The sequence below is a fragment of the Desmodus rotundus genome, chromosome 11 (assembly GCF_022682495.2).
Source record: "Desmodus rotundus isolate HL8 chromosome 11, HLdesRot8A.1, whole genome shotgun sequence".
In the NCBI taxonomy this organism is placed as follows: domain Eukaryota; kingdom Metazoa; phylum Chordata; class Mammalia; order Chiroptera; family Phyllostomidae; genus Desmodus; species Desmodus rotundus.
The window spans coordinates 3,077,963-3,094,118 of record NC_071397.1 but is presented as its reverse complement, the minus strand read 5'-3'; the positions used below and the strand labels follow the sequence as shown (position 1 = coordinate 3,094,118).

Here is a 16,156-nt window from a genome sequence, read left to right as displayed (position 1 = left end):
TGCGAGGCAACCAATGTTTCTCTCCCTCTTTCTCCTCCCTTTCCCTCTCTCTAAAAATAAAAAAATAAAATCTTGAAAAAAAAAAGAATAGCTACAAAATTTTTAAACCTGACAATATTAGGCACTGGGGAGGATACATAACATCTGCTGATGGGAATGCAAAATGGTAAACCATTTTGGAAAATGTTTCAGCAGTTTCTTATAAAGTTAAACATACTTACCCAGGACCCAGCCATCCCGTTCCTAGTGTTTACCCAAGAGTAGTAACACCTACGTTAACACAAAACCTCTATGCAGATGTTTGTAACAGCTTTCTTTGTAACGGCCCCAGACTGTGAATAAAGCAAACGCCTCTGCACCAGAGCACGGGTGTGACGCGGTGCATCCACACACAGGCACCCCACTTAGTGATGAAAAGGGGCCGGTCACTGAGAGACGCACCCACACGGACGAGTCGCCCGTGAGCCCTGCTATGCGGAGGGGCCAGGCGCAAAGGGTTCATACTGTGTGCTTCCACTCACTGACATTTTAGAAAGGGCAAAGTTATGGGGACAGGCATCAGAGCAGTGACGCCGGGGTGAGGGAAGGGGCAGGAGTGAGCACAGACGGACACACGACTTTTTGGTGGGATTAAACTGCTCTGTGCTTTGAACAGGGCAGCAGTTATGACTTTGCAAGTTGTCAAAACTGACAGAACTGTACAGAAAAGGGTGAATTTTACTGTATCTAAAGAACCTTTTTTAAAAAGCTCAAAATGGAAACCAAAAAGCAAAACAAAGCAAAATTTAAAAACCTGTAAAGCTTCTGTATGCCAGAAGAAAAGCCTTCTAAACAGGACCTTTCAAATTAAGATCCACAATGTTCTCCAAATATGCACATTCTCTTTGCCACCCCCACCTTCTAGAGGCCTAGCAAAGGGTACTTTGCAAGAAACCATCGCACCCCCTATTCTTACCTGAACCGAGAACTGTCCCGATTGGAAGAGGCACAGATAATATACACTGTGAAGGACCTCGTCCCTGCAAGCTACAGAGCGGAGAGGTCACAGAGCTCCCTCTGTGTAGTGGGAACTGCCCAGCCCTTCTGTTTGTCCTCACGAGGAGAGGTGGTCACACATCACCCGGCAGGACACACTCACCTCTGTCCTGACCGCGTTATACCGCCTGGCAGGGTCCCAGATCCGCTGCACTCACTCCTCACACAGCACGCTGAGCGCGCAGCGGCAATAAAAGTAGGCCAAGGCCACAGAGCACTCCAGTTACCTGGCGGCAGCCAATCAGGGCCCCTCCCCAGAGTGCCTCACTCGAGGTCAGCACTCGAAGCGGAGTCTGTGCCGTCAGACTGAACCCAAGGGGCTGACTTGTTGGGCTTGTTTTTCTGCAGCATTAACTTCAGGATTTACGACGCGAGACCACACACCAATCTCTGCCACCACACTGGCAGTCCCTCCTTTCACCGTTCACCCCTATCCTGACCTAACCTGCTCCTCGCTCCACGCACAGAAACGCAGCACGCCACTCCAACAGCTGTGCTGAGCGTGCAAGGCCGTACCCCGCCCACCGCCCAGACTGCCACGAGCAGCATCGTCCACATCCACTCGGAACCACAAACTTCGCAGGCCCTGTTGGAGTTGTTCCTGCTGGGGGGGCATTAACAAGGAGAGCATACCTTTTGTTCTTCCGTCCACTGCCCCCGGCTTCTTTGTTTCCGCTGTTAGCAACAGCTCGTAAGGATGCTCATCCTCTTCCCTGGCTGCACTCCCCTGAGTCCGGGCTCTCGCGGCCAAGGCCTAAGAGGGAAAACACCACAGACTGTTCATGCAGGTGGCTACGACCAAAACAGCTTATGGCGAACAAATCTGAGATTACTGATTCCTTTTTCATCAGAGGGAAAGAGAGGGCCAATGATTCCCAGTGTACTACGGGATCGCAACTACTTCTGTCGACATATACCTGAACCTCAAATCGAATGGCCTTTGATTAGAACACGACCCTGCCTTTCCTGCCCTGGCTGGTGTGGCTCAGTGGGTTGTGCGCCGGCCCATAAACTGAGAGGTCAAGGGTTCGATTCCTGGCCAGGGCACATGCCTGGGTAGCGGGCCAGGCCCCCGGCTGGGGACGCGAGAGGCAGCCTATCAGTGCTTCCCTCGCACGCTGATGTTTCTCTCCGTCTCTTCAAGAAATAAATTTTTTAAAATCTTAAAAATAAATAAATAAAACACTACCCTTTCCTTACCTCATTTTATCTTTCAAAAGCCATGAATAAAATTCAAGGTTCTCCCACCCCTTGTCTCTCCCATCTCCACCGAGTCCTGCACGGCCTCCCCTCTGCAGACAGCACTTTCCCAGCAGTGCAATGAGACCTTCTTTCTCCACGTTTCTTTCCCAACACGCACAAGGGCCCCCCCCGAAGGCTGGAGTCCTTCCCACCTTCTGCAGCGGGAATTGAAATGACTTCTCTGTGGGTCTTTCTTCACAGGTCCTGGGGGTCCTAAGAAGGATTTCCCCAAAGCCGGCTTCCTACCAGTTGTAATAATACAATTTTAAATCAGTTCCACCAATCTTTGTTCTGAAAACAGGCGAGTGGCTAGGCAGTGTGTACTTCCGTGGAGAAAAAGCAGCTCTGTCTTCTGAGAAGTCCAGGCAGCCAAGTGTCTCTGACGCAGGAACAGGACTAGAGCTGGCCCTGCACCTGCCAACTGATCCAGGCAGCGAGGGCCCGGTGGCCAGCTAGCCATGGTGCCAGAGTAGCCAAGCTCCAACCAAGCCAGAGACACCAGGACTGGTGTTACAGCCACATCAAGAGAGAGAGAACCGAGACCCTGGCTTCTGAGGGTAATTCCAGCTCACCTGTCCTAGAATCCAACAGTCTCACAGGCAAACTGGTAATAACCATATACCAGCTATTAGGAGAAAAAACAAAAGCACGGCCTCTTCTCCAGGACAGGTGATATATTACGAACAACGGGTATGGGGGAGTTCCCAATCCACCTCACAAATAAGAGTTCCTTACACGTGGGATTCTTGGGCACACACAGAAACCCCCACCTTCACCGACACGCCCCACAGCTCACTGGAGACGAATGAGGTTTGTGATTCATCACGGCTTTGCTCCTTGGAGGCACCGCGTGCTGAGTTACGTGTTAACGACTAGAGAGACAGAGACAGCAAGGATTCCCGCAGCCTCCACACTACGAGCCTGCTGCTCCTGTTTGTTAACAAGGCTGCCACTCTGAAGGCAGAATGCGAGTCTCTTTCCAAAATTCTGTGAAGCACAGCAGGAACCTCTACTTACTGAAAGCCACCTGGAAGCTAAAAGCTATTGCATTACAATGAGCATTTGCCTGTATTGCTTATTCCTTTGCCTCTTTGCAGGAATACAATTAAGGGAACAAAAAGGGCCATTAAACAGCTCATTCAGTGTCAACTTAGTGCCAGAGGCTTTACAGACAGGAGCATGCGTCCCGCAGGTTTACACACCCTCGCTATCACTTGGGCAGCACAGTTTCCTGGGGGCCTGATTCTGTGCGTACCCGCACACAGCAAGGGCGTGCACAGAGCCCCCGGCCTGCCTCTGAGAGGGATCTGACAGCCTGGATGCCAGGCCGGTGACAGCCTTCCCTCCCAAGCAGGCCAGGCCCACAGGTCTGCGTTCACTCCCTGCCCGGCTTTGTGCATCAGTGGGAGCAGAGCGCCAGTCAACGTCAGAGCTGGAAGGGACCAGAACCATCACCACCAACAGACGGCACCTGGTTCCAGCTCCTTCCTTGTGCAGATGACAAAACCCGCTTCCAGAGCGGACTAGGGACTTGCCCAAGGTTTCGCAGAGCGCTCCCAGGAGAGCCAGGGCCCTATCATTCACTTCCTCTGATTCTGGACAAGCTGGCCTCACTTTTCCTGGGGAAGCATGATTTCTCTATCCAATTGGGAGCTCCTTCCCTCCTTCAGAAGTCTGAGATTCTCCCACTCCTACCCAGACAACTCGTTGGGTGGTATTTTTTTGCTTTGTCCTGGCACTGCCAGCTCTGAGGTCAAAACCTCATGCTAAAGCAGTAAGCTGCTTTCCTTCCAACCTTCCTAGCTCCCACTCAGGGAGCCCGGTGTCACAATGAATATGGCGGTAACCGATTTCCAACGGAAAGAATCCTGCTCTTTACTAAATTAAAACTTAATCTCTTCCCCCCTTCTTCCAGGGCTTGCAATAAATCAAAGCCCTCCCCACATGTTCTCTGCTCTATGGAAAGCAACATTTTGCTGTACAGAAAAGCTACCACCACCAAACCCTGACCAACAGAATGGCCGGTTGGGGCGGGCGGCTTTCTGGGAAGAGATGCCACAGCGGCGGCGGCTGCCATGAGCGCTCAGCACCTCCGCGTGCAGGGTCAGCGGGTGCAGCGGGCAGCTCGCCTGCACAGTGTGTGTGTCCAAAAGACCAGTTTCATGACCTGCTCATTGCCCTGACGAGCTCTCCTGGGGTCAGGCACAGGTAGGCTCCCTTAGAGGCTGCCTGGGTCACCTGGCAAAGACAAGCCTCAGGGACAGGACATGATCACTAGGAAAGACTGCTGGCCAGATCGGAAGCCTGAGCTTTGACGAAGTCACTGCCTCCAAAGAGATGACGTTTAGGGTAGTAAACTTTTGAAAGCGTAAGAAATGTAGATGGTGGCCTGGCTGGTGTAGCTCAGTGATTGAGGGTCAGCCTGCAGACCTCTGGCCTATGAACTGAAAAGCCACCAGTTCAATTCCCAGTCAGGGCACATGCCTGGGTTGCAGGCCAGGTCCCCCAATGGGGGCATGTGAGAGGCTACCAGTCGATGTTTTTCTCACATATCGATGTTTCTCTCGCTATCTTTCTCCCTCCCTTCCCCTCTCTCTAAAAATAAAAATAAATAAAATCTTAAAAAATATATATAAAGATGGTGAAGACTACAGTAAAACAAAAAAAGTCTACTTTTGGAGAAGCCCCATCCATTGAGACCACAGCAAACAGAACGTGCCTTCACCATTAAAAGGGTACTGATGCAGACACAGCACCCCTACATTCAGGCACGTACAGTCGTCACTAAGTAAAGCGACGCCAGGGTTCACAGAGTCTTCCAAACACTGACTCTGCTGGTTCAGCTGACCCAGAATTGCAGACTATGGCAAAGCAAGTCCTCGAATGGAGTCTCCCATCCAGAGAGTAATGTGGAAATGTCTCCCTACCTGTTCACATTGTATTATCGCCAAATTGTTTGCTTTAGAAAGTCTTGCGAAGAGAGAAGCTCTTGATTATTCGATACCTCCTTAAGGGCCTTGCCCTCGTGCTCGGGCACTGGGAATTTCAGTCCATGACCTTGTTAAAAAGCTGGCGCGCGGCAGTTGCCGTAGAGTCCAGGCGGCGCCTGAGCAAGGAGCAGAGCACCTGTGTCTTTCCCCCGGGCACAGCCTCAGCTGGAGGGATTATAACCATTTCACGGGTAAAGCAGACTCAGGGCCACTTCAGACAAGCCAGACCCAAGAGACATCAGGAAGTGGCGGAAATTTAAAAGTTTTCAGAGAATCTCTAAGACGGTGGCCTAGGTAAACATGGCTCGCTTCCCTGCACAACCACATCACAATTACAAATAAACTATAGAACCACCGTCACTCATAACTGGCAGAAACGAAGTTGAATGGAGGTCCCGCAACAATGGAACTGAAGAAGAAACCACATCCACCCAGAATGGTAGGAGGGGCGGAGACATGGAGATGCAGAACAGGCTGGCCCCACACCCATGTGTGGTGGAAACGATCAGGAGGGATATCTCAGGAGTGAGGGGTCCTAGCTCCACACAGGCCCCCCAGCCCACGGTTCCAGTGCCGGCAAGGTGAGTCCCTGAGGCTTCTGGCTGTAAAAACCAGTGGAGATTGAGTCAATGGAAGGAAGCTGCTGGATTCTCAGGCAGTTCATCTTAAAGGGCCTGCACAGACTCACTCAGACTCACTTCCACTGAGCTCCAGCACTGGGGCAGCTTGAAGGCACCAGTGGCACACGGGGAGGAACTGAAGTGTTTGGCATCAGGGTGAGAGCTGGGGGACGGCTTTCTCCAAGACAGAACTGCTGGCAGAGGCCATTGCTCCTCTTCTGAGGCCTCTCCTGACAGAGCCACCGGGTGCAGCAGGCACCATAGTTGAGACTCCATCAACCTGGCTCACACTGTTTGTCCCGCCCTGCAGATTTCTTGGGAATTTGCCCCATCCATCTTATGGGTCCACCCAGTTGGTTAACAGTGGCTTTTCCATTCAAATGACTTATCTTGGCTCATGTATCTAATCATCCTAAATCCACTCAAACAAGCAGCAGCTGGCCTCAGGGAGCCCCCACACCTTGCTAGGTGGCCCCAGGCCCAACACTAGCAGCAGCCAGCCTTGGTTCACAGCCTGGCCTTACTGGGGAACCTCCAAGCCCAGCACAAGAAGCAGCCAGCTGCAGATCGCTTTACAGCTTATACCAAGTGGCCCCAGACAGAACACAACCAGGCACCACAGCCCTGCTGAAGTAAGCCCGGCTCTGTGGAGTGGGCACCTGCACAGCTGATCCTCTGATCCTCCTCCAAGGGTGGAAGTCGGTGGTCAGGGGTCACAGCCAGTCCTTGTGGCTGACTGGCCTGGGTAAGTCCCTCCCATTGACCTGCCAACAGTAATCAAGGCTCAACTGCAAGAGAAGGGTGTACTCAGCCCACACGAAGGGCATATCTCAAGTACCCAGCTTAGGTGATGGGGAGTCTGTGCCATTGGACCCTACAGAGCACCTACTACATTAGGCCAGGCTACCAAGTCACAGAGTCAAAGCAGCTCTACCTAACACACAGAAACACACACAGGGAGGCTGCCAAAATGAGGAGAAAAAGAAACAGGGCCCAAATGAAAGAAAGATCAAAACTCCAGAAAAAGAACAAAACGAAATGGAGATAAGCAATCTATCAGATGCAGAGTTCAAAACACAGGTTACAAAGATGTTCAAGGGACTCAGTGAGAACCTCAGCAGCGTAAAAAGACCCAGTGAGAAATGAAGGACACACTAATTGCAATAAAGAACAATTCACAGGGAAACAACAGTAGAGTGGATAAAGCTGAGAATAAAATCAATGATTTGGAATGTAAAGAAGCAAAAAACAACCAAGCAGAACAGCACGAAGAAAAAAGAATCCAAAAAAATGAGGATAGTATAAGCAGCCTCTGGGACAACTTCAAGAGGTCCAACATTCACATCATGGGGGTGCCAGGAGGAGAAGAGAAAGAGCAAAAAATTGGAAATCTATCTGAAAAAATAATAAAAGAAAACTTCCCTAACCTGGTGAAGGAAATACACATTAAGTTCAGGAAGCACAGGGAGTCCCAAACGAGATGGACCCAAAGAGGACCACACCAAGACACGTCATAATTAAAAGGCCAAAAGTTAAAAAGACAAAGAGGGAATCTTGAAAGCAGCAAGAGAAAAGTTAGTTACCTGCAAAGGAGTTCCCATAAGACTGTCAGCTGATTTCTCCAAAGAAACTTTGCAGGCTAGGAGGGGTTGGCAAGACATATTCATGAAAAGCAAGGACCTACGACCAAGATTGCACAGCAAAGCTATCGTTTAGAATGGAAGGGCAGATAAAGTGCTTCCCAGACAAGAAAAAACTAAAGGAGTTCATCATCACCAAACCATTATTATATGAAATGTTAAAGGGACTGACTTAAGAAAAAAAAGATCAAAACTATGGACAATAAAAGGGCAGTAAATATGTATCTATCAACAACTGAAGCTAAGTAACCCACTAAACAAACAAGCAGAACAGAAACAGAATCAGATACAGAGAACAGTTTGATGGCTGCCCGATGGGAGGGGGGACTGGGAGAACAGGTGAAAAGATAAAGGGATTAAGAAGCACAAAATCAGTCAGTAGTCACAGAACAGCCACGGGGATGTAAAGTACAGTGCAGGACATGGAGAAGCCCAAGAACTTGTATACAAGAGCCATGGACATGAACGCAGGTGGGGGCATTGTCTGAGGCAGTGGGGGTGCTGGGTGGGAGGGGAGGGGGAAAAATTAATAAAATATGATTTAAAAGAAAAAGAAATTAAAGAAAAAGACAGTTACAGAGACTCAGCCCCAACGGAATAGGCTGCATGTTACTGGGGTTCTCCTTGTAAACAGGGAGTAATGAAGCAAACCTCTACATAAAAACACTGAGGATTTACTACATGTAGTACGTACGTGTATCTGCTTCAATGTATCACCACCCTGGAGGCTGAAACTACAGAGACCACGAGGCCACTTAGCAGACACACGATAACAGGCACTTTGTAATTAAGGTACAGGAAGAAGGAAGGACAGAAATGTGGGCAGCACAGAAATTGCCTCCTCCCTCTGACGATGACTGACATTCTTAAACGCCTTCCTGTATTTAAACATTTTGTGAAACTAAAGCCATCCTTCTAGTTCTATATGTTTATTTCTTTATTTCTTTTTTAGAGAGTGGGGAGGGAGGGAGAGAAACATCAATGTGTGGTTGCCTTTCATGCGCCGCTGCCCCCACCCCCCCCCAACTGGGGACCTGGCCTGCAACCCAGGCGTGTGCCCTGACGGGGAATCAAACTGGCGCCCTTTGTGTTCACAGGCCGGTACTCAACCCATTCGGCCACACCAGCCAGGGCACAATGACCAGGTGATACTCTAGATTTTGTATCAAGAGACAACACAGGCGAAAAAGCAAAAAGTGAGCCAGGTGAGCCCACTGGAGCGGGAGAAAATGTGCGTGCTCCGCCCTGATCACGGCCTCGCTCACGGGCAAGCAGGAGCAACGACTGGCCATTGGAGAGTGCCGCCCAAATTCTGTGCTTCATACTTTTGAGTGAGTTCGAAAGGTCTTGCTCCAGACTACTAATATACACAATATAAATTCAGTAACCCGAAGAGGTGCTGAGAAATGAGACAGCAAAGTCTTCTTCAAGCAGACAGTGATGCACTTCGAACAAATCGTATTTCAGCGATGGGGATAAACCCTTAACCCTTTACCTCAGAGGGGGTCAGGGGAAAATGCTGCTTATCGATGCGGTCTTCCTCTTCCTCATCCGGTGGGGGCTTTGCGGGAGGCGGTGGGCGTTCCCTCTGTAGAAGAGAAAAAGTAGTATTTAACTCATTCTTTTTTTAAGTATCTAACTTTTTTGTTTACTTTTTAAAGAAGATTTTATTCTATGGTTTTAGAGAGAGGGGAAGGGAGGGAGAAAGAGAGGGGGAGAAACAACGATGTGTGAGAGAAACATGTTGCCTCTTGCACGCCACCAACCGGGGACCTGGCCCACTACCCACGCATGTGCCCTGACTGGGACTCGAACCAGCAATCTTTTTAGTTCGCAGGCAGGTACTCAACCCATTCAGCCACACCAGCCAGGGCAGGTTACTCTTATCTTGACTCTTGGAAATGCAACAGAGTAAGGTAAAGCACTTCCCAGAGACCACACTCAAGGTTTAACATCTGTGGAGAGAGAACCCTGTGCACAAGCACACTTCAATTAACATGCTCTTTGCTTCTGATGTTCACAGCAGAGAATACAAACATCGCCTTCCTGTCCGTGACCCCAGGGAGAAAAATCAGCACTGAAAACACAGAACTGCCCTGTGAGAACATGTCTTTCACATACTGACACATACAAACTCCATGTAAATAAACCTGTGGCGGGGCTTCCAGTCTGCTCTAAAAGGAAAAGCAAGTCAAGGGAGTCAGCTTGTCGGAGTTCTAGCGAACCAAAGGCGTACGAAAGTGAGGAGGAAAGCGATCCGGGACAAAACATCCATTCCTGCTCACACTCCGATGCCACTCCCGTTTGTCGCCAGGAGCTCAGATGGGTCTTTGGTACTCAGTCACCTCCTTCAACGATCACTATTATGTACCACCAGCATTTGGAACCCCTACTTCATCCAGCCTATTTTTAAAAATAGTATTTGTCAGTTCTCTGCCTGAGGGAAGGGTTGGCAAGCTTTTTCTGAAAGGGCCATAAAGTAACTATTTTAGGCTTTGCAGTCAATTTGCCACTGTGGTACAAAGTAGCCACAGAAAATATGTGAGCGGGGCTGTGTTCCAATAAAACTTTATTTGCAACAAGAAGCAGATGTTTGCAGCCTTAGTTTGCCCTGGAACAAGACCCTCATTGCAGAGGGTTGGGTTAGATCGAGGGCAGACAATTTGAGGCATATACAGAATGGTCTTTGGTGGAAGAAAGCTAAAGAGCGGCCTGCCTTTGTACCTGCAGTGCCTCCAACACTTGTTTCTGTTCCAGAGCTTGACAATGAGCGTTCCTACTGCGAAGGCCTGCAAGGGGGGCTGGTTGCCGGTGTATCCCCTGGCTTGCAGGTTAGTTCACTGGGAGAACAGGGGCATCTAAGTCAGGGCGGAGGGGAATGCTGGCTCATGTGAGAGCCTCAGGGAAATCTGCAGGGAGAGATGGTTGTCGTGCACCCAGAGCTGCCGGAGTTAGCCAGCATTTGGCATCTGTGATCTCTATCAGAACTTGCTTCATGAGTTGAGTACTGGCCTGTGAACCAAAGGGTCACTGGTTCGATTCCCAGTCAGGGCACACGCCTGGGTTGCAGGCCAGGTCCCCAGTAGGGGGTACACGAGAGGCAACCACACATCGATGTTTCTCTCCCTCTCTTTCTCTCTCCCTTCCCTCTCTAAAATTAAATAAATAAAATGTTAAAAAACAAAACAAAACAAGAAACCAGCCCTGCTCCACTGCTTGGTATTCTATCTCGGTAAGTCGGCCATTCCCACGGTCCCTGGGTCCAGACGGATGCCCAAGGGCAACAACTTCAACACAGGTTCGTACATTCAAGCCAAACAAAGCAATTTGGATGAGATTCTCACTAAGTCCCACTTCCTCACCCTTCTTTGCTCCCGAGGTGCCACCTTGTAAGGAAGGGATACAAAAGCAGCAGGCCCATAGTCTACATCAGTTTCCCAACCTTGGGACACAAATAGCTGGGGAAAGTGAAAGGAAATACAACAACGAAGGACCGTCCTAGGCTCTGCATCCTGAAGGAGCCTGGAAAGAACAATATGAAAGCCTCTTGTGGAGGAAGCAATCGCCAGAGGCGCTGGCAGGAAAGAGAAGCATGATCGTCTAATGTCAGAGCTTTGGCCCGGGCCGGGAAGCACAGCGCTGATTTATACACACCCGCCGTTCTGCTTTTTAGATGTAGAACAGTGCCGCGGCCACCGTTCATCGCCAAGGGCCGGGAAGGTGCCACAGCCGTAACAGACTCAGATGACAATGGAAAGCATGCACCCTAAATGCACTAGTCTCTACTTAGAAGGACTACAGGAGGCTGGATCTCCAGAGAAGGGTGGAACAAAGAGATTGTAAATCAGTGGCCAGGTCCCACAGGAACTCGGTTACTCAGGGCTTCCTTCAATAACCATGTACTCTCCTTGCAAAGCCTCCAGCTCCCTCTAATGGGCATCACCTGCAAGTACCACTTAAAGCAAAGCCTTCCTCCACAGGTGGATTAGCGAATTCATTTGTTCTTAACGGTGAAAAACTAAAACAAACAAACAAACAAAACCCTCTAGCTTTGTCTGCAGAGCTACCACGCTGGTGGTGCTCAGCACAGGCACTGGCCTTTACCACTCACAAGTTTTACCCGTCCCTGATCACACCCTCTCTGTGGGCTCCCACAGACTGGCCGGCCTCTCCAAAATCCATACTGAAATGCGGGCCTGTTCCAGGGCAGGGCGAGGAGCCTGACACGAAAGAACACCAAGAGACATCAGGCCACTCCCAGGGCACACCTGGGAAGCCCAAGCATCATCTAGCAGCCAAAAGACTGTCAAAATGGTCGTAAGCCAGATTCGGACCCCAAGGGAAACGCCAGGCTCTCCAACAGGGAGAAATATTATACACATGAAAATATGCCTCCAGGTGGGATTATCGCTGGGTCAGGAACACTGGGTCAGGTTCACAGTAAAACCCCAGGAAGAAAATGGGGTAAGAAGGCTGGAGAACAGTGCACGAGGCCAGAAGTAGAAGCACAGAGCAGACAAAGAGGCAGTGAGACAGGAAGGTGGCCTTGAGAAGGAAAAGCTCAGAGCCGTCCTCACCCTACTATTTCCATGGCTGGAGGGGCCGCCGCTGGGAGGAACGGAAACGCCCCGTACTGAGACATGCGCCGTGTAACTAACCCTGCACAACCCTGCGGACACAGAAGTCTGTCCAAATCCAAACGGGAACCCTTCCAGGGCAAGTGGAAGGGGAGCATGTGCCCAGGGCGGACAGGAACTTATCTCAGCCAGCTCTTCCTCCACCAGAACTGCCTTCCAGAAAGAAAACAAGCTACACGGCAAAGGCCCCAAACACAGAAGCAGCCTAAGGCTAAAAAGAAATAAAACGCCTTAATTTAATCTGCTCTGAGACCAACGAGTAATAAAAAGATGTAAATGGGTTACAGTGAAACTGGAACAACCAAAATCCTCCTCCATACGACCTGTGCAGAGTAAGAGCATGCTAAGGAAGACGGAGGCGCGGCAGAGCCCCAGGACAGGGGGAGCAGGGCCCGGGCCTCTGACGCGTGACAGCACCCCCAAACGCCCAGGGGACACCAGAAGCTCCAGGTTGCTGGGGCCCCGGGCCACGTACGGGCCTCACTCCGGCAGCTTTCGCTGCTGCAGCCTCAGCCTCCTTGCTGACGGAGTCCCGGTCCGACGACCGGCCGCTGGCCACGCTGTCCAGCGAGTGGCAGGAGACAGCGTTGCACAGCGCCTCGTAGGGGCCCTCCTCTTCAGTGCTCGCGTTAAAATCGATGATCAGCTCAGTGACCGCTTTCTCCACGTCACCTGAACAGGAGGTTGGAGAGCAAGACAGTCAGTGAAAGAGCAGTCTCGGGTCCCCAGCCTCTGTGACAGCCCAGAACCTGCTCAGTGACCCGAACTGACAGACACTAACCCAGAGCAGAAAAACGGACGACTGCTTTGCTCCACAAACAGGAATAAATAGTGTTCCAGCTGCTCTGCACCCTGAGAGGTGAACAGATCCTTCTCCCACTCAGAATGGAGAGCCCCTGACATCTACGCGGGTGCCTCCACAATGCCCAGATACCTCGATACCGTAACATACACTGAAACCACAAGACACACCAAAGTGTAACTAAAAGAACGTAAGTAACCCTTTACATTCTTAGGAAGGGCCTGCACGTGCCCGAGGACGGCAAGCCTTTCTGAGCTGGCGACCTCACTCCCTAGGTAACTGAACCTCAGAGGGCCTGGGACCCACACCTGTGACCAACTGTTACCGACCAGGGATCTCTGGGTCTCTTGCAAAGAGTCCAAACTGTAACTGTAAAACCCTGGAGCACTAAGAGCTGAGTGAGCTACTAATCCCACTACTAGCAGATTATGAGGTCAGAAAAAAAGGGTGACCGGGAGGAGGGCGAGGACTCTGCGGTGAAAGCAACCTTTGGCTCTGAAAAATCCCGCTCCCTGGTTAGTGCCTGGCTTTGTCCTGTGCCTCTAGCCTTCCTTACTGCAATTTGTGTCTGGGGAAGGTGTCAGTCAGTAATTTGTCTCTCTCGTTCACACTTAGGACCGAAGAAGCTGCTCAACAATTGTGAAAAGATGGATCTCCGCAGTAACGGAAGCTACACAGTCCCCAGACCACAGCTACCAGCCAAACGATGTGAACAGCACCCACACCTGTGTGGACACACGCACCAGCCACGCGACACTCGTTACACACTTACTTGTGCTTATGAGCTACATTCAAGCCACCAGAGTGTGTGTTAGAAAAAGGAGGTTTCATTGACCTTTGAATTCATCTGAGGTCATCCTGCCCACCACACCTCCCAGGCCCCATTTGGCCAACTGTGAAAATAGAGGGTGAGATAAAGTAGAAAAGAAGCCTGCCCTCAGGGGCCGAAGCCATGTCCAAGAAAGCTGTGTACGTCCCTGGAAAAAAATTAGCTTGAATGTGACCTTCAGTACTCCTAACTCCCTGAAATTATTATTTAAATTAAGATTGCCCATTCTGCCAAAGGATGTTCAACCCTTCAAGCTGAGAGCCCTGTAGAGAAGGGCCGCCTTACCCTGAGACTTCTGGGATACGGAGTCCGCACTGGGGATGACAGACGGCTGGGGCGTGGGAGTTTTATCTAGCTCTTTTGCAGTTCTTTTTCCAGTCATATGATCTATGTGGAAAGACAAAAAAAAAAAAAAAAAGCTGCACCAAATGCAAATGCCTCGGCCCGGCCAGTGGTTCCTGGGCTCCCCCAAAAGGGAGGGGGACGGTACCTTCGATCAGCGCTGCTATCTGCTGGCTCTTCTGAGAAGGCAGCTCCCGGACAGTGTCTAGGGCAGTCAGTCCACGGTTATCTTTTATGTTGACGTCAATTCCTAGAGAGGCAACCAGGTGGACCGGCCGAGTGAGTGTTTTCAAGTCATCCTCAGAGAAGGTCTGATTCCAGGACCCCTAACGCTCCCAGCAGCACGCCCAACATTTTCCATCCAAAGCCACTTAATCCGGCGATTCAGGAACAGCCTGCACCCTTGCATCAATCCGTGGAGACGTACATACAAGGGGTTCAACGGCAGCCAGCAAACCCCCCTCCGGGGAGGCAGGGGAAACAGCCCCCGCCCCGCGTGCTGTGTGGACAGGAGCGCTGCCCACCTCTCACCTGCAGCCAGCAGGACCCGCACCACATCGTTCTTGCCAAACAAAGCAGCCTCATGCAAAGCACTGCCCTTCTCCGTCTGGAAAGCAAACGAGAGCGCAGAGCAGGACGTCATCAATGTCATCAGAACAGTGGCCCCGGCCCGGCGTGGCCACACGCGGCAAACGGGACAAAGACCAGAAGGGACAGGGAAATAAAACACACCACACAAAGTCCTCTGTCATTATCTTTCCCATCTTTCTTGTCTGGATTCCAAAACAATTACCGCGGACTATGCATCCAGGGCGCCTGGTGAGCCACCAGCAGGCCATACGACCAGCTGCCCAGTTGCCCTCGGGGCCACCTATGGGCAAAACTCCTCAAAACTCCACCGTCCTGGTGGCAGAAATAATGAGAAGTACAAGGGGAAACACACACCTCCACTTCAAGTGGGGCTGGCTCGACGTGAAGCCTAAGGAACGGTCGCTCGACTGAACAGAGAAGGCAAACGACCCGAGGAAACGCTACCCCTCCCGTCGGCAAAACCAAGTCGATGGGACGCGGGAGAAGCTAATGGTGGTGGTAAGGACACAGTATAGGAAGATAATGAAATTTCTCTGATTTGAGAGCTTGTCCACAGTCACATCTTTTCAGGGTGTAATGACTATACATTACCCCTGAAAAGAAACAAAAATCGACAGACTCACTAGGGGAGCTTATTAGTCTCCAAAGCTTCACAGTAAAAGGAGTCAGCAGATGGAAGCATCTGACATGTGATGGGAACGCGCTCAGTAAGGCAGCCCCGGAGCACGGCCTTGCGCCTTGTCCAAAACAACTAGGTCCCTCGGCCCCGGAGGTCTCCGGCCCGCTACCTGGTAGTTGCTGTCCATGCCGGCCTCCAGGAGCACCTGGACCACCGCTCTGTGGCCGTTCCTGGCCGCCAGGTGCAGAGGGGTGTGCTTCTTAGTGTTGCAGCCCAGGAGGTTGGGGTGCGCGTTGAGGAGCATCTTCACCACCTCCAGTCTCCCGTAGAGCGCGGCCAGGTCCAGGGGCGTCTCAAACTTGTTGTTGCGCATCGTGGGGTCCGTCAGCTCCTCCAGGAGCACCTTCACCACCTCCGTGTGGCCGTACTGCGCCGCACAATGCAGGGCTGTCTCGTTGTCGTTGTTCTAGGGGGTTACAAGCAGAGCGATCAGAAAGGCGACCGGCAGACTGGCCTGGGGCTGGGACAATCACACACAGAACCACTGAAATTTAAATGAGACAAGTAGCAGCAATACTTGGGGACTGAGAGCAGTCAGTCAGAGTCCAGATGCACTCCCAGGGGACAAGTCCGACTGCTCCGACCAGCTGCCCTGCGCTGCAGTGACACCAGAGGGGAGCAGCCAGCAAGCATGCGCCGTCTCCTCTGCCGGGAGGAGGTGACTCCAGGTGGCCCGGAGAGCGAGCTAGGGAATGTGGCAGCCTGGGGTCGAAGCCCTGGCACGGACGAATGCCAACAGTATCACTGCC

At 51.2% G+C, this 16,156-nt stretch overlaps 1 protein-coding gene across 8 annotated transcripts in view; it reads right to left on the bottom strand.

Annotated features, from left to right (window-relative positions):
* ANKS1A (ankyrin repeat and sterile alpha motif domain containing 1A) overlaps nucleotides 1-16,156 on the bottom strand; it is a 177,987-nt gene that overhangs the window by 81,030 nt on the left and 80,801 nt on the right. For 6 of the 8 annotated variants that reach the window (XM_045193199.2, XM_045193195.3, XM_045193197.3 and 3 more), the window contains 7 exons: nucleotides 15,517-15,813; nucleotides 14,669-14,744; nucleotides 14,286-14,387; nucleotides 14,081-14,182; nucleotides 12,640-12,836; nucleotides 9,023-9,115; nucleotides 1,669-1,789 (listed from right to left, as the gene is read on the bottom strand). In XM_045193199.2, coding sequence (XP_045049134.2) covers nucleotides 1,669-1,789; nucleotides 9,023-9,115; nucleotides 12,640-12,836; nucleotides 14,081-14,182; nucleotides 14,286-14,387; nucleotides 14,669-14,744; nucleotides 15,517-15,813 — 988 coding nt within the window. Of the gene's footprint in view, nucleotides 1-955; nucleotides 1,077-1,138; nucleotides 1,259-1,668; nucleotides 1,790-9,022; nucleotides 9,116-12,639; nucleotides 12,837-14,080; nucleotides 14,183-14,285; nucleotides 14,388-14,668; nucleotides 14,745-15,516; nucleotides 15,814-16,156 lie in introns of those variants that run through there. The other 2 variants (XM_045193201.2, XM_053914102.2) reach the window with 2 other exon arrangements.